Below are 18043 nucleotides of genomic sequence, written 5' to 3'. Positions count from 1 at the left end.
CCTGGGTTGGGGGGAGGACAGCAGCCGTCTCTGCGCCCCGCCCGATCAGGCCACTCGGCACACTAGGGTTGGGGGGCGGGAAGCAGGGCTAGCGGAGAGGGGGGTCCGGCCCAGGCAGGTGCGGGCTCTGGCTGGGCCCAGGCCGGCTCCGGGGGCGGGGTCTCAGGTTACAGCCCGGCGGGGGGCCGGGGGCGGCCCGCGGTTTGGGCGAGTTCGCCAGCCTCGAGAGGGGCCGGACGCATATAACGGGCTCCGCGGAGGCGAGAAGACGCAGAGCGCTGCTGGGCTGCCGGGTCTCCTGCCTCCTCCTCCTGCTCCGAGGGCCTCCTGCATGAGGGCGCGGTAGAGACCCGGACCCACGCCGTGCTCCTGCCGCCTCGCTGCGCTCCGCTCGGGCCGGCTCCGCCAGGCCCCGCGGTGAGCCATGATCCGCCTCGGGGCTCCCCAGACGCTGGTGCTGCTGACGCTGCTCGTCGCCGCTGTCCTTCGGTGTCACGGCCAGGATGTCCGTAAGTCGCCCGGTCCCTGCCTGCCACCCTTCTGTGCCGTCCCTTCGCACCCTCCCCCGGCCCTCTCCCTCTCTGGAGCCGGCGGGTCCAGGCTAGAGTGGCTCCCGGGGTCATAGCGCGCCGAGACTTGGGCGCATGATGCGCAGGGGCTCACCTAGCGGAGTTCTGCAAGTCAGGGGCTCTGTTGGAGCGTCGGCTGGTGCAGGTCGCAGTTGGAGGCATTTGCAGGTCTCTACGTTGCGCAGGAATTTGAAACGTGCAAAGTGTCGGGTCGAGATGTTTGCGCACAGATTTAAGCGCGCTCGTTTCCACCAGCTTTGATAATTAAGCAGGCGCACACCCACCCAACTCACCTCCCCGAAGCACTCGGAGTGCCGCAAAACAGGTCGTGGCCCATCGATCTTAGGAGAAGTTGGAAAGGGCTCTAAGGAAGGGACGAGCAAGCGCCAAAGGGTTGACCTCGCAGCCGCGTCCAGGGGTTGGTGGCTGGAAGGTTCAAAGGGGAGTTAGACAAAGGAGATGCTCTGAATCTGGTGGGCTGAAATCGGAGGCCACAAAAGAGAGGCTTCCGAGAGGCGCTCTGAGATCTCAGCGCCTCTCGCAGTTTCCTCCCCCTCCCGGCTGGCGCAGGAGCAAGGTGCAGCCCTCGTTCTCATCTCGGCTTTGGCCGTGCCTCTAACGGGTACAGAAACTCCCCGTAGGAGAGGCCATCTGAAAGGCGATAACATTCCAACCAGACCGTGCTTTTTTCAAACGCCCCAGAAAATAGCGCCCCCTCCCCGCCGTCTTCCCCTCCAAACTCCGGAGGTACTACAATGAGTTACTCTTCTAAATTTCTGGAACTCACCGGGCTAGGCTCTGTGTGTGTGTGTGTGTGTGTGTGTGTGTGTGTGTGTGTAGCAGAGGAAGGGGGCACAGTTGGTCAATTGCTATAACAATTTCAGCCGAATATAGTTAGAGATGGCAGTTTTACGGTCTAGTCCAAAGGCGGTTCGGATCTCACCTTTCCATCGTCTCCTTTGGTAAAGTCCCACTGTCTGGGATTATATTCAGGACAAACGAAGCCTGGAAAGTGTATTAGAGAGGTAGAGAGGATTTTTTTTTTTCCCCACGTGTTTGGGCACGTTTCCGATGGCTGGGATTCCAGCCCTGTCTTTGTATGTTACAGATTGTAAATCAATCGCAGAGGAAACTGTTTGGGGAGGCGGGATGGAGGTGGGGGGGGGATCAAAATCCCTCTGCCCACGAGGCTCTATTTGGTGTCTCCTGCCACCAGGCTGTCTCCAGAGACGGTTTGGAGGGCTCTGGGCCCAGGAGGACTTTCCGTTCATTAGAGTGGCTGACCCAGGCGGGGGCAGGACTGGAGCCCGCGGCGCAGTCGCAGCGAGCCCGGGGCAGGAGATTCTGGCCGGGTCGTCGCGTGCTGCGCTAACCTGGCGGCGCGCTCCCGGGCACTTGTTGTGATACGGTGTGTCCATCAGTGTTTCCGGCTCGGACTGGCTATATTTTTGTCCTCAATTTCCCTGTACACCCACAAAGCTGTCTTCTTGACTGACCTCTGCTTAGTGCACAGTGAAATTAGCTAAGTGACTTTAAAATAATTCCCAAATTCTCCGTCTGTTATTAGAGGCGCTCACTTAAATGGCAGAGCGCTCTCACCGCCGCAACTTTCCCGGGAGTGAGTGAATTCCACAGTTTCTTGGGCCCAAACCTTCCAGTCGCTCCTCCTCCTCCTCCTCCCCGGGGTGGGGGGGGGGGGAGTGCATCGGGGCGGTTGACTTCGCTCCCAGGCGCATCCGAGCCTCGTAACCCCCTCCCCTGGGTCGGTGGACCCAAAGAAGTGACGTGGGGAAAGGCACAGTCTGCGTGGACGTCAGGAATGTCAGAAACCTAGAGCTCGGGCACGCCCCTCCTCCCCATCTGTCCACGACTTTGAGAAACTTATTGGAGGCGGCGTCTTTGACCCACATCTGCATTTCACAGCCCTCGCCTGCGAAAGTGCCCCTCGGCTGAGGGGAGAGACCTCAATCCTCCTTTGTGAGGCTTGTTTGCGTTGGGAGATTGGCAGCGATGGCTTCCAGATGGGGCTGAAATGCTGCCCGTATTTATTTAAACTGGTTCCTTGCGGAGACCTGTGAATCGGGCTCTGTGTGCGCTCGAGAAAAGCCCCATTCATGAGAGGCGAGGTCCGGTGGGTTCCCCCGGACTCCCTGACCCCCCTCTCCACAATGCCCCCCTGTGCCCGCCCGCCGCCACCTCCCGGGCTCCAGCCCTGCGCAAAGCGGCGGCGAAGCAAAAACAGTTCCCCGAAAGAGGTAACTTTTTAATTGGCCTGCCACAAAGGAGCACTTATACCGCGCTGCGGTAATGAGGGGAACCGGATCAGGCGCGCCGGGATGCTATCGGCAGCGGTTTCGAACAGCAATTATGGTGGTGCTGGGCTCCTCCGTCCACACCTAGGGGATCCGGTTACGGGGCTGGCTCCTTTCTGGGGCAGTCATTTAATCCCACTTTTCACCCTCCCAGTGTCTGTGGGCGAGCCGCGTCCAGAGCTGCTGCCAGAAGTCACCCAGCGGCTCCCACATCCCGCGCTGCCTGGCCCCGCCCCCGCGCATCCCGGGGCCGCCCTTCCTAGAGAAATCTGACCCGCATTCGGGTGCACCCCCTTCTCCCAGCGTTTTCTTTTTTCACCCTGGGCCCTCTTGGGTGAAGGTGGGCTTTTCCTCGGTCCAGACGGGAGACCATTAACCTCTGCTCCTTCTCCTTCCCCACCGCCTGATTTCTGCCGTTCCAGCTAGTTTAGCCGTGGGCGTGTCCCCGCAACTTCTGTGTTTACCCTGGGATCCCCCTACTCTGGCCGGGATTATCTTGCCTAAAGGCTGAGCGGATTTCTTCTGGTGGCAAGGGGGAAAAAAAAAAAAAAAGGAAGGTTTATCTTTAGGTTTTCAGAGTCTCCTTAAAGAGCAGGAGGCAGGCCCATTTCTTTCTCCGCCCACCTGGTTTGTGGCGCTTTCCTATTATTCATCCCCTGCAGCTGCCTTCGCTTTGGGGATTTTGATGAGAAAAACAGCGCTGGGCGCTCCCTAGCACGTGGTGCGGGCTCTTCAGCCCCTGGCGCTCTCGGGAGCGCTCTTGTCAGCACAGGTTTCGTTTGCAGGGTGAGTTCCAGACGGCAGGGCGCTGGTGGAGAGGGACTAGTCCGTGCCGTTCTCGGTCTTCATTCTTGGAGGAGGCCAGGCCCCGACTGGCTAATCTTAGCCCAGGCCAGGCATTCAAAGCCCCCAGCGCCCTCCCCGCCCCCCCCCACATTGAGGTTTGTCTTCTGATGAAGGTAGGGTCTCTCCAGGGAGGGCTACAGCTGGAGGTCAGCAGAGGGGAGCCCCTACGCCCTTCTTGTCTCCCAAGGCATTTTGTTAGCCTGCTGGGGGTCCCAAGGGCATTGTTTGAATGGGCCCCTATCCTCCTCCCCAAATTGGCCCGAATTCTAATATGATTTAAGTCGTGGGACATGATCCTATTTCTAACCGCTCCTCCTTTAACCCCCACCCCGTATATCCGCTTTTGGAATCTGGTTGTTTATAGATTCTAATTCTTGTGGGTTGAATTTTCTACATGCCTCCTGCATTGTAGCTGTCAGTCGTATTTAGCAAATCCCGTAGTTCCTAGAGGAAGGCAGAAAAAAGGCCTCTGTTCCTGTGCTGGGGGGGGGGGGGTCTGTCCATTTTCCCCTCTCCTCTGGACAGTTCCTGAGTTCCCACTCGGAGTCCCCGCCCCCCCCCCAACACCCTCGGGTCTGCCCCAGGCATTCGGAAGAGAATATGCTAACAGTAGCACCCCTCGCCCACCTTCACTGCTGGGGCAGGGTTTTCACTGGTCAATAGATAGCACAGTGCAAGGTGCACAATAAACATATGTTGACTACACAAAAGATTGAATGATGTCTTAGAAAAATGATTTCCAAGTTCTCTACTTTTGGATGGCCGGAGCCCATCATTCTTCGAATGATGTCAAGTTGACTGCAACCTCTTTCTCTTTTTCTCTTCTGGCTCCCCACCCCCTCCTTCCCTTCACTCTCTGCTTCCCCTGCCCCGCCCTTGGTGCAGAGAAGGCTGGCAGCTGTGTGCAGGACGGGCAGAGGTATAATGATAAGGATGTGTGGAAGCCCGAGCCCTGCCGGATCTGTGTCTGTGACACTGGGACTGTCCTCTGCGACGACATAATCTGTGAAGACATGAAAGACTGCCTCAGCCCTGAGACCCCCTTCGGAGAGTGCTGCCCCATCTGCTCAACTGACCTCGCCACTGCCAGTGGTCGTAATTTATTTATTTCCTCTTCCACATAAATAAATTACTTGCAGGTGCAGCAAACCTCCCATGGATGCTGGTCATCTCTGCGCGGCAGAGGGGCTGGTTATCCATGGGACCCCGGCAGCTGAAGCTGAAAGGAAAGGCCACTTCTTGCCTGCGGGTTGAAAGTGAATGAGCCTGGGACACTAGAAGGGTCCCTCCTCACCTAAAACCTCCAAAAAAGTACGCTTCCAAGATACGGAAGGACAGATGTGATTCCACAAAAGTATCCTCTCTGGAATCCTCTCTGATCACTAGAGCCGCAATGGAGAGCCCATATCCTGTGGGCCGAACCCCAGATTAATTCCCCAGATTAATTAGTTACCCACACCTTGTCTTCTCTGTAGACGACCACTAATGGTCTTCAGTGGGGAGACAGGGCGGGCTCCCTCTTTGAAATCTGGAACGTTGGTGGCAGTTGCCTTTTGTTTTCTTTACCTCTCTTGGAGTTAACTGCCAATTACGAAGCGAGTTAATAGGAGAAGGAGGGGCTGGGCTCTGAGAGATGGCGCTGGGCTGGAGCCCTGCAGGCGTGCGCTCTGGTGGGTTTACTCACTCCCAGCCAGAACCAGTGCTGGTGGACCACATGTGTGCACGTGACCCCTCCCCAGCACTTGGACATACGCCCCATCTCCCTGCGGGGGAAAGGGGGGGGGTGGGGACGGGCACATGCCTAGGTCTCTTGGGTGGCCCTCACTGTCCCCTTCCTACTCAAACAGAGAAGAAAGTTGAAAGGGAAGCAAGGAGTTGCCCTTCCTTAACACCTTCACCAACACTGGCGAGCTGCTTTTGTGGTCTAGATTTCCCGATCATTTCTGAGGCCCCAGTGGGGGAAGTGGTGAGGGCCTCACTGCTTTGAAGGGGGAAGGGATCATTGATTTGGTGGGGGGGGGGGGGTGCTGGCTTCGATGCTCTCTATAACTCCTCTGCCCTGCTGTGTTTTTGTGCTCGCTTCAAGGAGACCCCGCTTGAACGTAAGACCCTTCTACCTCCCTAACCCTTCTTCCGGGAGGGCTTGGGCTGTGTGGGAAGGGCTTCCTCCCCTGTGAGGAGAGAAGAGACCGGACCTTCTGCCAGCTTCTGGTGCTTCCTTTCTTGGTGCTCATGAGATCTTGGGCTGCTCATTTTCTCTTCATACGCCCCGCTCCGTTCCTTTGCATGCTGACTGCTTTCTCAATAACAAAGTCTGGGTCCTCTCCATTCCTCGTGGGACCTCCAGCAACCCCAGGACCCCAGTGACCCTAACATCCCGACAGAGGGACAGGAAGCTGCCTCCTTCCCGGGTTGCATCCTTGTCTTTGTTTAATCCATTAGAGAGTGTTTGAGCACAAGAACTTGTGCTAACCCATCTCACAAATCTTTCATTCTTCTCTATTCTTTCCCACTTGCAGGGCAACCGGGACCAAAGGTAAGGGTTTTGGTTTTTTATTTTTTTCCTTTTTTTTTTTTTTTAAAGTTTATTTGAGAGAGAGACAGAGAGACAGTGTGAGAGGGGGAGGGGCAGAGAGAGAGAGAGGGAGGCGCAGAATCTGAAGCAGGCCCCAGGCTCAGAGCTGTTCGATGCAGGGCTCGAACTCACGAGCCTAGCGGGGAGATGGTGACCTAAGGTGAAGTCGGAGACTGAACCGACTGAGCTACCCAGGTGCCCCTCTTTTCCTTGTTTTGTTTCTGTTTTTGCTTTCTTCAGGAGCAATGTTGTGCTCACCCAGCCTGTGATTTTGTAGGCAGCAGGCAGAGCTCTGTGTTACGGGGCGGGGGGACCTCAGTGCTCAGGCTGCAGGGCAGGGTTTCGTGCTGGGGGCTTTAGTGGGCTTGTGTGGCTCCGTCCTCACAATGTGTCGTGTTTCAGGGACAGAAAGGAGAACCCGGAGACATTAAGGATGTAAGTACACATCGTCCTCACGTCGGTTGCCACCACTGCTCCGAGGGGGTCGGCTCCTTGGGCTCCCTCTAACTTGCCATCCTCTGGGTCTCTGTCTCTCTCACAGATTGTAGGACCCAAAGGACCTCCTGGGCCTCAGGTAAGAAAGGGAGAAATCCCTTCTCCCACCTCTTCCTCAAGTCACTGCTCTGCAGGCCCCTGGCCATGCTGTCATCTCATCATTCCCTTCACCTTCAGGGACCTGCAGGTGAACAAGGACCCAGAGGGGATCGTGGCGACAAAGGTGAAAAAGTGAGTAGAGAAAAGCTGCCCGATTCCTGTGGAACCCCCCCAGATCCTCCGGGCATCCCCCCTGCCCCCTCCCATGTGCATGACCACCTCCTCGGGGGCAGCCGTGGCCAGGGCGGTTCTTGTGTAAATCCTGCTTCACACGGGTGCCCTTCTCTCTTTCTGCCAAGGGTGCCCCTGGACCGCGTGGCAGAGACGGAGAGCCTGGGACCCCTGGAAATCCCGGCCCCCCTGGTCCTCCTGGCCCCCCTGGCCCCCCTGGCCTCGGTGGAGTAAGTATCCTTATGTCCCCTTCCTTCAGCTGCCCCTCCAGAAAAATGTGGCTTCTAAATTGCTACTCCCGCTTACCTGGCCGGCTCCCAGGCCTGCCAGCCGTGTGTGCACAGCCTGCCCGTGGGCTTCTCCCCGGGCCTGTAATTTAGCGGAATCACATATTAGGCATCAGACTGTGGCGCTAAGGGATGACTTTTTTCACTCACTGGGTTTCTGCAAAGAAAGTCTTCAGTTACCTGGCTCCCGGGCGTCTGTACTGTGCGGTTGATTCTTGGGCACGGGTGTGGGGCCGGGGGAGAGGATGACTGGGCACTTGTAGTTCCCTGGAAGAAGAGAGACCACTGTCCTTGGAAGACATTTAATCGTGGCCCTTGCCAAGTACATTCCAAGGGACTATTCATTCTCATGAAAGAGCCCCACTGAGTGAAGGTGTGTGGCTCCAGTCGTTCTTGGAATGAAGCCAGTCAACGAATTGTGTTATTGTCCAGTTTTTGCAGGTTTGCCGTTTTGATGTTTGCTGCGTTTCAAATTCTTGAGTGGCTCGCAGATGCCTGCTGCCTTCCTTGCTGAAAAACTTTAAGGTTGTGGGTTTTAGTCTCTGGCTGGACGATAAAGACCTGGAAATTTTTTTTCTCTGAAACCCTGAGAAGCGATGTTTGAGTTATATTTCTCAACGTAGGTTGAACAGCCTACTTACCATTTTAGAATTTATTTTTTTTTAACGTTTATTTATTTTTGAGACAGAGAGAGACAGAGCATGAAGGGGGAGGGTCAGAGAGAGAGGGAGACACAGAATCGGAAACAGGCTCCAGGCTCTGAGCGGTCAGCCCAGAGCCTGACGCGGGGCTCGAACTAACGGACCGTGAGATCGTGACCTGAGCCGAAGTCGGCCGCTTAACCGACTGAGCCACCCAGGCGCCCCCCCGTTTTAGAAGTTAAAGTGTAATCCTGTAAAATGAAATGCAAGTCACGGATGCTTCTCCAAATAGCACTGCATCTTCCAGGGAAATGAGTGTGCCGCTGTCATCTAATAACACATTTCCACACCGGTTTTTCAGGAATCGTTGGTAATTCTATCCGATGCTAGGTTAGTTTCCAACAATTAGAGTTTATCTGAAGTTAAGGTTTGTTTTTTGTTTTTTTTTTTGATACCGATTTACAGCGGAACTACACGGAGCCTGTCGGGCTCCTAATGTGGTTGGGTTTATTTGCAGAACTTTGCTGCCCAGATGGCCGGAGGATTTGATGAGAAGGCTGGTGGTGCCCAGATGGGAGTGATGCAAGGGCCAATGGTAAGACAAGACACGAGTTTTCTGGGTTTGGTTTATTTGGCAGCCAAAATGGCAGGCGGTGGCCCTTAGCAGAGTCAGAGAAGCTGACAACCTCACTTTACAGATAATTGCGTAGAGCAGCTCTTCTCCACCGGTTATGTAACCTCCTATGCGGTTAGCCCAACGCATTTGGTTTTTAATGGTGACGGATGCCGGTTTCAATGATGCGCTGGAGTGACCAAGAAGAATGAGGATGGAGAGACGCATATAGGCTTGTCTGTTGCAAGGCTGGTTGCTACTGCTCTTGGACTGAGAACTGAAGAACGCAGACAGCAGCCACTGTTCTCCAGCATCCACAAGGCTTCCAGCAGGAAATCTCGGCCCTGCGGCTTGGATTTGGCACATGCTAAATGAAACTCAGACTTTAGTAAACATGGCTGCGGGCCAGGAGAGAGCAAGGCCAGCTTCTCTATCCAAATGGTGCCTATAAATAAATAGATTGTTGTGCGGGGAGCGGGAAATGAGAGGGAGCAGCCACTGGATGCCCCCGCCCCACGGGGTAACTTTGTGTCCTTTGTCTGGGCCCTCGGCTGGGAGGAGGTGGCCCGCGGGAGGCCGCTGGCGAGCCAATTCCGCTGAGCTTCCTCCTTTTCTCTTCCGATGCAGGGCCCCATGGGACCTCGAGGGCCTCCAGGCCCTGCTGGTGCTCCCGTAAGTACTGGGTCTTTCCTGGTGGCATGGATGCTTTCAAGCTCTCGGGTGTCAGTTTGTAGGGCTAACCTGGTGTCCCCCTGTTACTTTTTAGGGACCTCAAGGATTTCAAGGCAACCCTGGAGAACCTGGGGAACCCGGTGTCTCTGTGAGTGCCAGCGCCGGGCCCTGTCCTCCCCCTGGGGAGCCTCCAGTGATGGACCACCCAGCTCCTGGCACTGTCCCCTCCCTGGCTCTGCCCAGAGCTTTCCCAGGGGAGGGCCCCGAGGAAATCTAGATGCCACTTCTTAGCTCTGTGGGATCTCTGACAGAGAGCCACGGCGGGCGAGGACCACCAGGAGCTCTGTCACAACAGTCCCCTTTCTGGGCCGCCCCTGGCCTGTGCCGCCTGCTGCCTTCCAGTACAGTCGGCCCTGCACGCTCACTCTCTCTCAGCACAGAGTGGGAAGACCCCTGCACCCCATCTTTCTTCCTTATGGGGGGAACTAGATTCCAGAGGCTACAGTCCCGACGTTTTGTCCACCGATCAGGTATCGTCCCGCTCCGGCCATCTCTTAGAGTCCCTCACTTTGTTTGTAGGGTCCCATGGGTCCCCGCGGTCCTCCTGGCCCCCCCGGAAAGCCTGGCGATGATGTGAGTATACCTGACCAGTCAAACGAGTGGATGCCTCCTTTGGGAGGGTCTGGAGGGGGTGTATGTGCTGGGGCAGAAGCGCCCTTGGCTTGGTCCGGGGGAAAGTGTCCTTAGGGGCGGAACTGGTCAGTCGGAGTCTCAGACCCTGTCTACTGTCTACATTCCCACTTGCGAGTGCCCGGGGACTGCTTGGGACCCACTGGGGAGGGAAATAATTAAAACATCATTAGCTCCACGAAGGGAAATTGAGAAACAAGAGAAGGGAAAGGGAAAACACAGAGGGACAGATGTAGAGAAGGAAAAACAAAGGAAGTCACTCAACAGCCCAGCATTATCTTACTTGTAAATGAGTTAGGAATAGCGCAGCCTGAGTCAGGATGTCTGCAAAGGATGCAAACGAAGTGAAGGGAGTTGGCTCTGGAGCTATTCTTATGAATCGCATTAGACAGCAAAAAGTCGCTCAGGGTAAGGCAGTGCTGGCCCTATGGGCAGAGCCTAGGAGGGGAGAGAGAAAAGCCCCCCGGGGCAGCTGGGGGCTGGAGGGGGACAGAGAAGCTTGCCCAGCTGTCTGAAAGAATGCATGGTGACCCAGGAAAGGCATTCAAAGTGTGGAATCTGAAGGAGGTGGCGGGGGCGGGGTGGGCAGGGAGTAAGCAGGTGGGCAAAGGCATAGAAAACTAAGAGGAGAGAGGTGATCTGGATGGATCGTGCCAACTGTGCTACCTTGTCTTCTGGAGAAGCTGAAATACATCTCTCTCCCTTCAGGGTGAAGCCGGAAAGCCTGGAAAATCTGGTGAAAGAGGCCCTCCTGGCCCTCAGGTAAAGCCCTCCCCGCCTTTCCCAGCCCCGAACCTCGTGGTGAGTCTCCCTCCTTTGCAGCCAAGGCAGTGGCCTCGCACCCAGCTCATCCAGTTGGGTTAGCGCACTTCTAAAGCAGAATTCCAGCAGCCCCTACGTACATCAGACCTTCGTGCTGATGTTTAGGATCCTAACACAGGCCCACGGGGTGGGGATGGCTAGGCAGCTGTTTACACCCGTTTTCCCATAAGATGGGGGAAGCACGGCGAGGAGGGCTCTGGGGTCTACTGAAAGAACTGTCCAAGTGCTGGGCTTCTGACCGCCCCCCGCTCCCGCCCCGGCCTGAGGGAGCTGGCTTTGGAGACTCTCTGCAGTGCGGGTCTGCCTCTCCTGGGCCCTTCCGCACTGTGCCTTCAACGTCTCCTCTTTGGACTGCAGGGTGCTCGCGGCTTCCCAGGAACCCCAGGCCTTCCTGGTGTCAAGGGTCACAGAGTAAGTATCACGGACGCGGGTGTTGGGAGGAAGGAATTGCCCTGGGGAGAGAAAAATCATTTGGGGGGCATGAATCTTCTTCCAGAAGTGTGATCGAATGTTTTCTCCTGTCCCCTAGGGCTACCCAGGTCTAGATGGTGCTAAGGGAGAAGCTGGTGCTCCAGGTGTGAAGGTAAGGACCAAGAAGCACATGGGGACAATGGAGGAGCCCTTTCCGGTCAAGGAGATGCTATTGAGTCTGTGGAGTTAGGATGTCAGAACGGCTTTGGTTGGGAACAGCCAGTCCTACATCCTGATGGATGAGCAGGAGGCCTGGAGAGCTCGGGGAATTGTCCCTCGCAGAACTGAACTTTGGGGGGTCTCGGTGGTAGCTGAGTTGACCAGAGATTTCAGCTTCCTCCTTGGGAGTTTTCTGGGGGCAGTGGGGTCCCGCTCACTGACACTGTGCATCTTTTTTCCAGGGTGAGAGTGGTTCACCGGGTGAGAATGGTTCTCCGGGCCCAATGGTGAGTGTGAATATCACCCCCGGGGGAGGCCCTCGGGACGCTCTTCAGACATCTCCTAAAGCCTAGTAGATGACTCTGCTATGGACACCACTGCTCCCCTTTGTGCAGAGGAGATACTCGGTTTTGTAGATTTGATCTGGTTACGATCAGATCCAAAAGCTAAATTTATCAGCTAGATGATTTGTTCAAGGTGTCACCAGTGTTTCCTTGAAATAGCCCGTGAACACACTTAGGATGTGCTTCAGTTTTTTAAAATTCTGTTTATTCTCCACGTTTTGAGGGGGGTGTTCGTCTATTGCACAAAGCAAGGCACGCTTGTGACCAGACTCCCGACAGTAACGACAGGAGCGTGTGTGTGATCTGCTGGGCAGAAGAACTTTGATGTGATATGAGAAGTTCTAGATGGGTCGGGAAGGCAGGATCAGGGGCATCCACACCTTTGCCTCCCGGGCACACGCACGCTCCCCACTCCGGTGTCTGGGAAGGACTTGCGGAGCGTCGTCAAGCCGACTCATGTGTGTGTTGTCCTGGTGTGTGTGTTCCAGGGTCCCCGCGGCCTGCCTGGTGAGAGAGGACGGACTGGCCCTGCTGGGGCTGCGGTGAGTAATGACAAGGCCAAAGGCCACCTTTTGGCCGGCCCTTTAGAGATTAGAAGGCGCTTTCGTGGGTGGCTGTTTTGCTTGACCCTCAAAATGACCCCGTGAGGTGCATAGAGCATTGTCACCCCGTGAGGATTATCTCTGAGTGACCCTGCTGCAAATCCCCAGGCCGAGTCTGCACCGTTGAAGGACAGCGATGGGAGGGTTGGTTGGTGAGGGCAGGATTCTCTCTTAACCAGGCTGGATGGTGCAGGTAATCCCTTTCACAGGGCCCCCCCACCCCCCACGCCCCCGGTCAATCCAGTTTGAGCTTATGGACAGACTTACGGTGCTGTGCTACTCTCTGTTCTTTCTGGCTTTTGAGATGATGCCCTATTAAAGCATAACAGTCTAGCATCAACTAGGCACATGGGGTCTTTATACTTGACGTTGCTGCTGCCGCTGGTGATACTGTGATAGATAATCCCAGTGGCCACCCTGCCACCGGCACTTCCTTGGGTTAATACCTTACATGCTTTGTCTCACCGAATCTTCCCTCATATCCTGTGAAGTAGATTCTGTTCTTCTCCCCATTTTAGGGAAGGAGAAACCGAGGCACAGAAAGGTTGCATAGCTCAAGACCCTGCTCGGCAGCCTCCGCCTCTGGTGGCCTCTTGTTGACGTGGGAAGTGAAGGGCACGGGGATTTGCAGGGGATTTGCGGCGGGCGGCGGAGGGCGCAGGTGTTTATTTCTGATCCCTCAGCAATGGAGAGCCCTTGTAGGCGCTTGGTCAGGCGAGTGATGTGATGAAAGCTGTGTTTAAGAAAGATTATGCTTTCAGTTGAGCTCATACCCCAGCCACCCAGGCTCCGAGGCCCCTCCTCACAGGCCGTTGCAGGGCTGGCCAAAGTAAATCAGCTTCACTCACTCTGCTGCCTCCTGCATAATGTGTCGGTTTGGCAGAAATTTCCCTCCAGAGCAGATCAGTGAGACACAGGCAGCCCCGACCCCCGTTTGTCCCCCGGAGCTGCTGAGGTGCCTTGTCCCAGGGTCACTTTGAGGGGATTAGAGAGTGCTGGGGCTGCCAAGAAACACTGCTATTTTTGCAGATTATTAGGACCTGGCCTGTGGCTCTTTGGCCGGGCCCGGAGCTGTGGTGGCCGCACCCTGTCAGGGGCAGAGACGAGCCGCATCCCTGTTCTTCCTCCTTCCCGAGCACAGCAGGCCTTGCTCCTTGCTCCTCCCCACTGGTTCCTGTCCCCGCAGTAGTCAGGCTGGCAGGCTGCGTATAGGCTTTGGCATAGAAAGTTGACAACGTCACGCAGTTCCAAGTGCAGGCCTGGTGTCAAGGCTGGGCCCGGGACGGGGCTGGGCTGGCCTCTGCCTGCTGTGGTCACGTGCCCCCTTGGGCCAGACTGTGCCCTCTCCCAGCTCTGCTGCAGGGAGAGCCACCGACGCCAGCTCAGGCCTCGCGGGTCATGCTGGGCCCCAGGCCTCTCCTCTGGCCAACCCCCGGAGGGAGGGTGCTCCATAGCTTCCCGAAGCAGCCGGCCTGGCCCAGAATGGGCCGTGGCCAACGCTGAGGCTTTATGTTCCCTCTGACACTTTTTTTCTGTCAAGTCTCCTCTTGCGTTCCTGTTTAATGCCAGTCTGGAGCATCTCAGTCAGGAGAAATGGATCATAGCCAGGAAGAAGATTTGAGTCTTATTTAAAATATGAGCTCCCCCCAAAGCATCCTTCTTCAGCACCCTAGAAGAGGCAGAGGCAGGCAGGCGGGGCCCAGCTTGGGAAAGGTCGCCTTCTGGCCTGTTCCAGTCCCCTGCCAAGGACCAGGTGCCGGGCCTAGCCTAATGGTTCCTAGAGTTTGGGTAAAAGTTCCCTGGGCCCTGAGGGGCCTGGAGAAAGAAAGGCGGGGGGGGGGGGGGGGGCGGGGGGGGGGGGGGGGGGGAGAATGTGCTCACCACAAACCTGGGGGGAAACCCTCAAAATTAGTCCTAGAGAGCGACCTGGCGGCCCTGTCTTTCTGTGTAAAGGACTCTCAGGGGCAAGAGCTCAGATGTGGTCCTCAGGCTGTGCCCAGGGCTCTGTCCCTATCGCAGAACACGGCTTCTTCCTGGGCCAGCGGCAGCATCTGTGTTTCCTTAGAAATAGGTTGTCTACAGTGGGTGGGGAGAGGGCGGAGCCCAGAGGCATCCCGGACCTAACCAAGGGGAGGCCTTAACCAAGCCTCAACCAAGGAGGATAACCAAGCCCCTGGAAGTGTTTCCCCCTGCGAGCAGGTGGGAGGAATTGTGTGAGGTTTGCTGCTTGGCTGTTTCATTGTCCTTTGGCCTGATTCACTGAGTCTTTAAATGATAACTTGGCCTTGATGTTGGGGATATTTGGGGTCTAAATGGAAGTTTAAGAAATGATGGAATAGCTAGGAGAGCACCCAAGCTGTGTTTAAGCTCAGAATTTGCCCGCTGCTGCCCCCAACACGGAGGGGTTCTGGGGCTGCTCCTCCCTGGGGGGCTGCCCTGCACCCATCCCTGGCCAGCCCCCCACTCAGCCCTGAGGCCCCTGGGGCCCAGCGCCGCCCACATTTTCTGTGGGGGGGCGGGCACTGTGGGCGGGGAGGGCCTGGTCTCTTGGTCAGGCACCTCTCACCACGGCCGCTTCTTCCCCCCCTGCTTATAGGGTGCCCGGGGCAACGACGGTCAACCAGGCCCTGCTGGGCCTCCGGTAAGTGCCTGTCATCTGTGGTAGGTTTACCCGAGTCCCTTTCAGCAGCCCAGTGGGGTTGGCAGTGCTGGCGCTTCTTGGGCAAAGGGAGAGGAATCCGTATCACCCTAGCCTGTCGATAACAAGCTTTGAAGCAACGGTTCATTTTTCTCAGCCATCCTCTTGGCATTTTTTTTGAGGAGGGATAGATAGGGAGGTAAAAGAATCATCTGCTTCTCACCATGTCTGTAGTTAGAAACCGGCTTTGCCTCGTGAAGCCAGGCTCAGGCAGAGGGGGCGGTTTTCGCCCAGGGACTTTGGGCCACGATGGATGTAGTGCAAAATCAGTACAAAGGTGGGAAGGAGTGTGAGGTGTGGGGGTGGCTCGCTTTGGGGGTTGCAGCAACACTGCCCGGAAACAGCATTCCCCTCTCCCCCTCCTTCCTTCCTCCAGGGTCCCGTGGGTCCTGCTGGCGGTCCTGGCTTCCCTGGTGCTCCCGGTGCCAAGGTACGTGCCCTGCGGGTGGAGTCGGGAGCCGCCCCCCCCACCCCATCACCCTCACCGACTGCCCCCTGGACAGTCCCCCCACTTCCCTTCTGAGGAGTGTGTCCCACCCCCACCCACTGCTGCTCTCCGCGGAGGCAAGGACGAGCCAGGCGGTTCAGTCACCAGATGGAAGGGAAAGTAAGATGTAACGATAGGAAGCTGGAGGTGCGGTTACAGCGTCAGACCGGGGAAGGGAGGAAAAGATGGGGAGACACCGGAGATCTGGGAGGGAGCAGAAGACCAGGAACTGGAGGACGGCAAACTCTAGACCCGGAAGAGAGCTGGAGGAAGTGGGCAAGGAGATAGCTCCACGCTTCCCTCTCGCCCCTACCCCATCGGGGGCCTGGCTCTTCCAGGCAGTGTGAACAGAGTTCTTCCAAGGATTAATAGGGGCCAGTGGGAGGCCAGCCAGTTCAGGGAAAGGCCCCTGTGGCCCAAGAAGGATTCCAGCGCGCACGTTCCCTGGGAATTCTCTCCCGGGGCAGCCGGGAGATGAATAAGGAGCCTCCATGTGGTCACTGGCATCAGGTTGCCTTTCCCCTCCTGGGGGTTTCCATGGCAACCAGACAGTGTCTGAGGCCCTGGGAGCTGGGTGAAGGAGACCCATTGTGAAGAGGGACGGCGGAAGGTGAGGGGGCCTGACCTTTAGAAAATAATAATTACAAGAGTGGAGCAAGAATGTTCTGAGAAGAAACCTGAGGAGGCGCTGCCCCGCCTCCAGGTCAGCAGTCCTCCCCAGAGGACTCGGCCGGCCAGAGAGTCCGGATCGCAGCCAGTTGTGACTTTCAGGAAAAAAATGAAAGTAAAAGCAGAGGCCATTTTGGGGGGTTGCGGGACCTGCCAGAGGCCGAGGAGGACTGGACCGTGGTCAGAGCAGGGGCAAGTGGAGTGGGGCGCTCGTCCCGGCTTGCTTGCGTCCTGGCTCCCTGGCTGGCTTCAGACAGGCCTGGGCCGGAGCCTGGGGTGGCGGTGTTCGCACATTGGCCAGACGCAAGTGGAGTGGTGCCCTGAGCCCAGATGTCCGAGGGCCTCCCTTTCCCCGGTGAAGGAATAGGTGGAGAGTGGGAGGTAAAGGCTGCCCACCTCAGTGGCCCGTCTACCAGCTCACGCCCCTCAGCGTGGGCAGGACCCCCCAGCACTGGCCTTCCTGAGGCCCGATGCCGTAGCACGGAGGTGTGCATTTGCTGTGGGGGGTTAAGGTGTGGAAGGGAGACGGAGAGCGGAGGAAGTGTAGGGGGAAGGCATCAGGTTGGCGAGCTCACTCGGGGGGGGGGGACATGTGGGACCACGTGGGGAACACGCTCGCGCACGCGCACAGTGGGTGAGGTGTGTGCAACTCCGCTTTCTGTCCCTGAGCTGTTGCTGGCCGGGGAGAGGTCTTTGCCCCCCACCCGCCCCCCGGCGTCTCCTCACTCCACCCCTCTCCGTCTCTATCCAGGGTGAAGCTGGCCCCACTGGTGCTCGAGGTCCCGAAGGCGCTCAAGGTCCTCGCGGTGAACCTGGTACTCCTGGGTCCCCTGGACCGGCCGGTGCCTCTGTAAGTACAGCTTCCCTTTGGCCTGAAGTCTGTGGCCTGGGTGCTCTTGACTCTGTTTACCTCTGAGAGAAGTGGAGCCCATTTGGAGCCCCACCAACCAAACCTTCATCTAGGCCCAGCACCTGCTCCCTGATCTCTAGGGGCAGGTCTCCTTCCAACCCCATCCTGTCCCAGAAACCCCCCACAGGACCATGTCTGGGACGGCCAGCTGCTGGCCCAGCCCCTGGGCCTGTGGTCTGGGAGGGCAGGGAGGTAGCTGGGGTTTATTCTTTGCTACTTATTTCATAATGACCCCATCTCTTTTCTCAGGGTAACCCTGGAACTGATGGAATTCCTGGAGCCAAAGGATCTGCTGTGAGTGTTGCCCTTGGATTTGGCTCCTCCAGGTGGGGTCAGTCCCTCCTTGCCCCCTCTCCTGATGCCCCTCTCTTCTACTCATGCTGACAGGGTGCTCCGGGCATCGCTGGTGCTCCCGGCTTCCCTGGGCCCCGTGGTCCACCTGGCCCTCAAGGTGCAACTGGTCCGCTGGGCCCGAAAGGTCAGACGGTAAGACCCAGAGTGAACCCCAAGTCCCATCGATACCATCGGGGTCAAACCCCGCCATCCCTCCTTCCTGCACTCACACCAGTGTCCTTTGTTGGGGGCTGGGGGGGGGCATGCCTTTAAGGGTTTCTGGAGATGGGGGCAGGGTCCATGGAGAGAACCCAGCGTGACAACCTGCCTCTGCCTTTTCTCAAGGGTGAGCCTGGTATTGCTGGCTTCAAAGGCGAACAAGGCCCCAAGGGAGAGCCTGTGAGTATCTGCCCACCAGCTCTTGGGCCCAAGGCCATCGCCCCGCCCACTGCCCTCCTCCTCCATAGCCCTGTCCCCTAATCTGGGACCCCTCAGGCTGTGTCTGGGGAGGGGGACATATCGGGGTTGAGAAGCTGATGCAGCTTCAGCTCCCATCTTTGACCCTTACACCCTCTCTC

At 57.1% G+C, this 18043-nt stretch overlaps 1 protein-coding gene across 2 annotated transcripts in view; it reads left to right on the top strand.

Annotated features, from left to right (window-relative positions):
• The first annotated feature begins 257 nt into the window (after window positions 1-257).
• The window catches only part of COL2A1 (collagen type II alpha 1 chain), a 31192-nt gene continuing 13406 nt past the window's right edge, over window positions 258-18043 (top strand). Inside the window, exons 1-22 of one of the 2 annotated variants that reach the window (XM_045061679.1) lie at window positions 258-509; window positions 4613-4819; window positions 6247-6263; window positions 6705-6737; window positions 6844-6876; window positions 6975-7028; window positions 7196-7297; window positions 8513-8590; window positions 9236-9280; window positions 9375-9428; window positions 9860-9913; window positions 10679-10732; window positions 11150-11203; window positions 11322-11375; window positions 11665-11709; window positions 12255-12308; window positions 14965-15009; window positions 15443-15496; window positions 16974-17072; window positions 17382-17426; window positions 17520-17618; window positions 17811-17864. In XM_045061679.1, the coding sequence (XP_044917614.1) occupies window positions 425-509; window positions 4613-4819; window positions 6247-6263; window positions 6705-6737; window positions 6844-6876; window positions 6975-7028; window positions 7196-7297; window positions 8513-8590; window positions 9236-9280; window positions 9375-9428; window positions 9860-9913; window positions 10679-10732; window positions 11150-11203; window positions 11322-11375; window positions 11665-11709; window positions 12255-12308; window positions 14965-15009; window positions 15443-15496; window positions 16974-17072; window positions 17382-17426; window positions 17520-17618; window positions 17811-17864 (1419 nt within the window). In that variant the 5' untranslated portion in view covers window positions 258-424. The remainder of the gene's footprint in view (window positions 510-4612; window positions 4820-6246; window positions 6264-6704; window positions 6738-6843; window positions 6877-6974; window positions 7029-7195; window positions 7298-8512; window positions 8591-9235; window positions 9281-9374; window positions 9429-9859; window positions 9914-10678; window positions 10733-11149; window positions 11204-11321; window positions 11376-11664; window positions 11710-12254; window positions 12309-14964; window positions 15010-15442; window positions 15497-16973; window positions 17073-17381; window positions 17427-17519; window positions 17619-17810; window positions 17865-18043) is intronic. The other variant, XM_045061680.1, reaches the window with a different exon arrangement.

This window comes from Felis catus, chromosome B4 (assembly GCF_018350175.1).
Source record: "Felis catus isolate Fca126 chromosome B4, F.catus_Fca126_mat1.0, whole genome shotgun sequence".
Classification (NCBI taxonomy): Eukaryota; Metazoa; Chordata; class Mammalia; order Carnivora; family Felidae; genus Felis; species Felis catus.
Note: the sequence above shows the minus strand (reverse complement) of the source record. Positions and strands in the feature narration are given on the sequence as shown.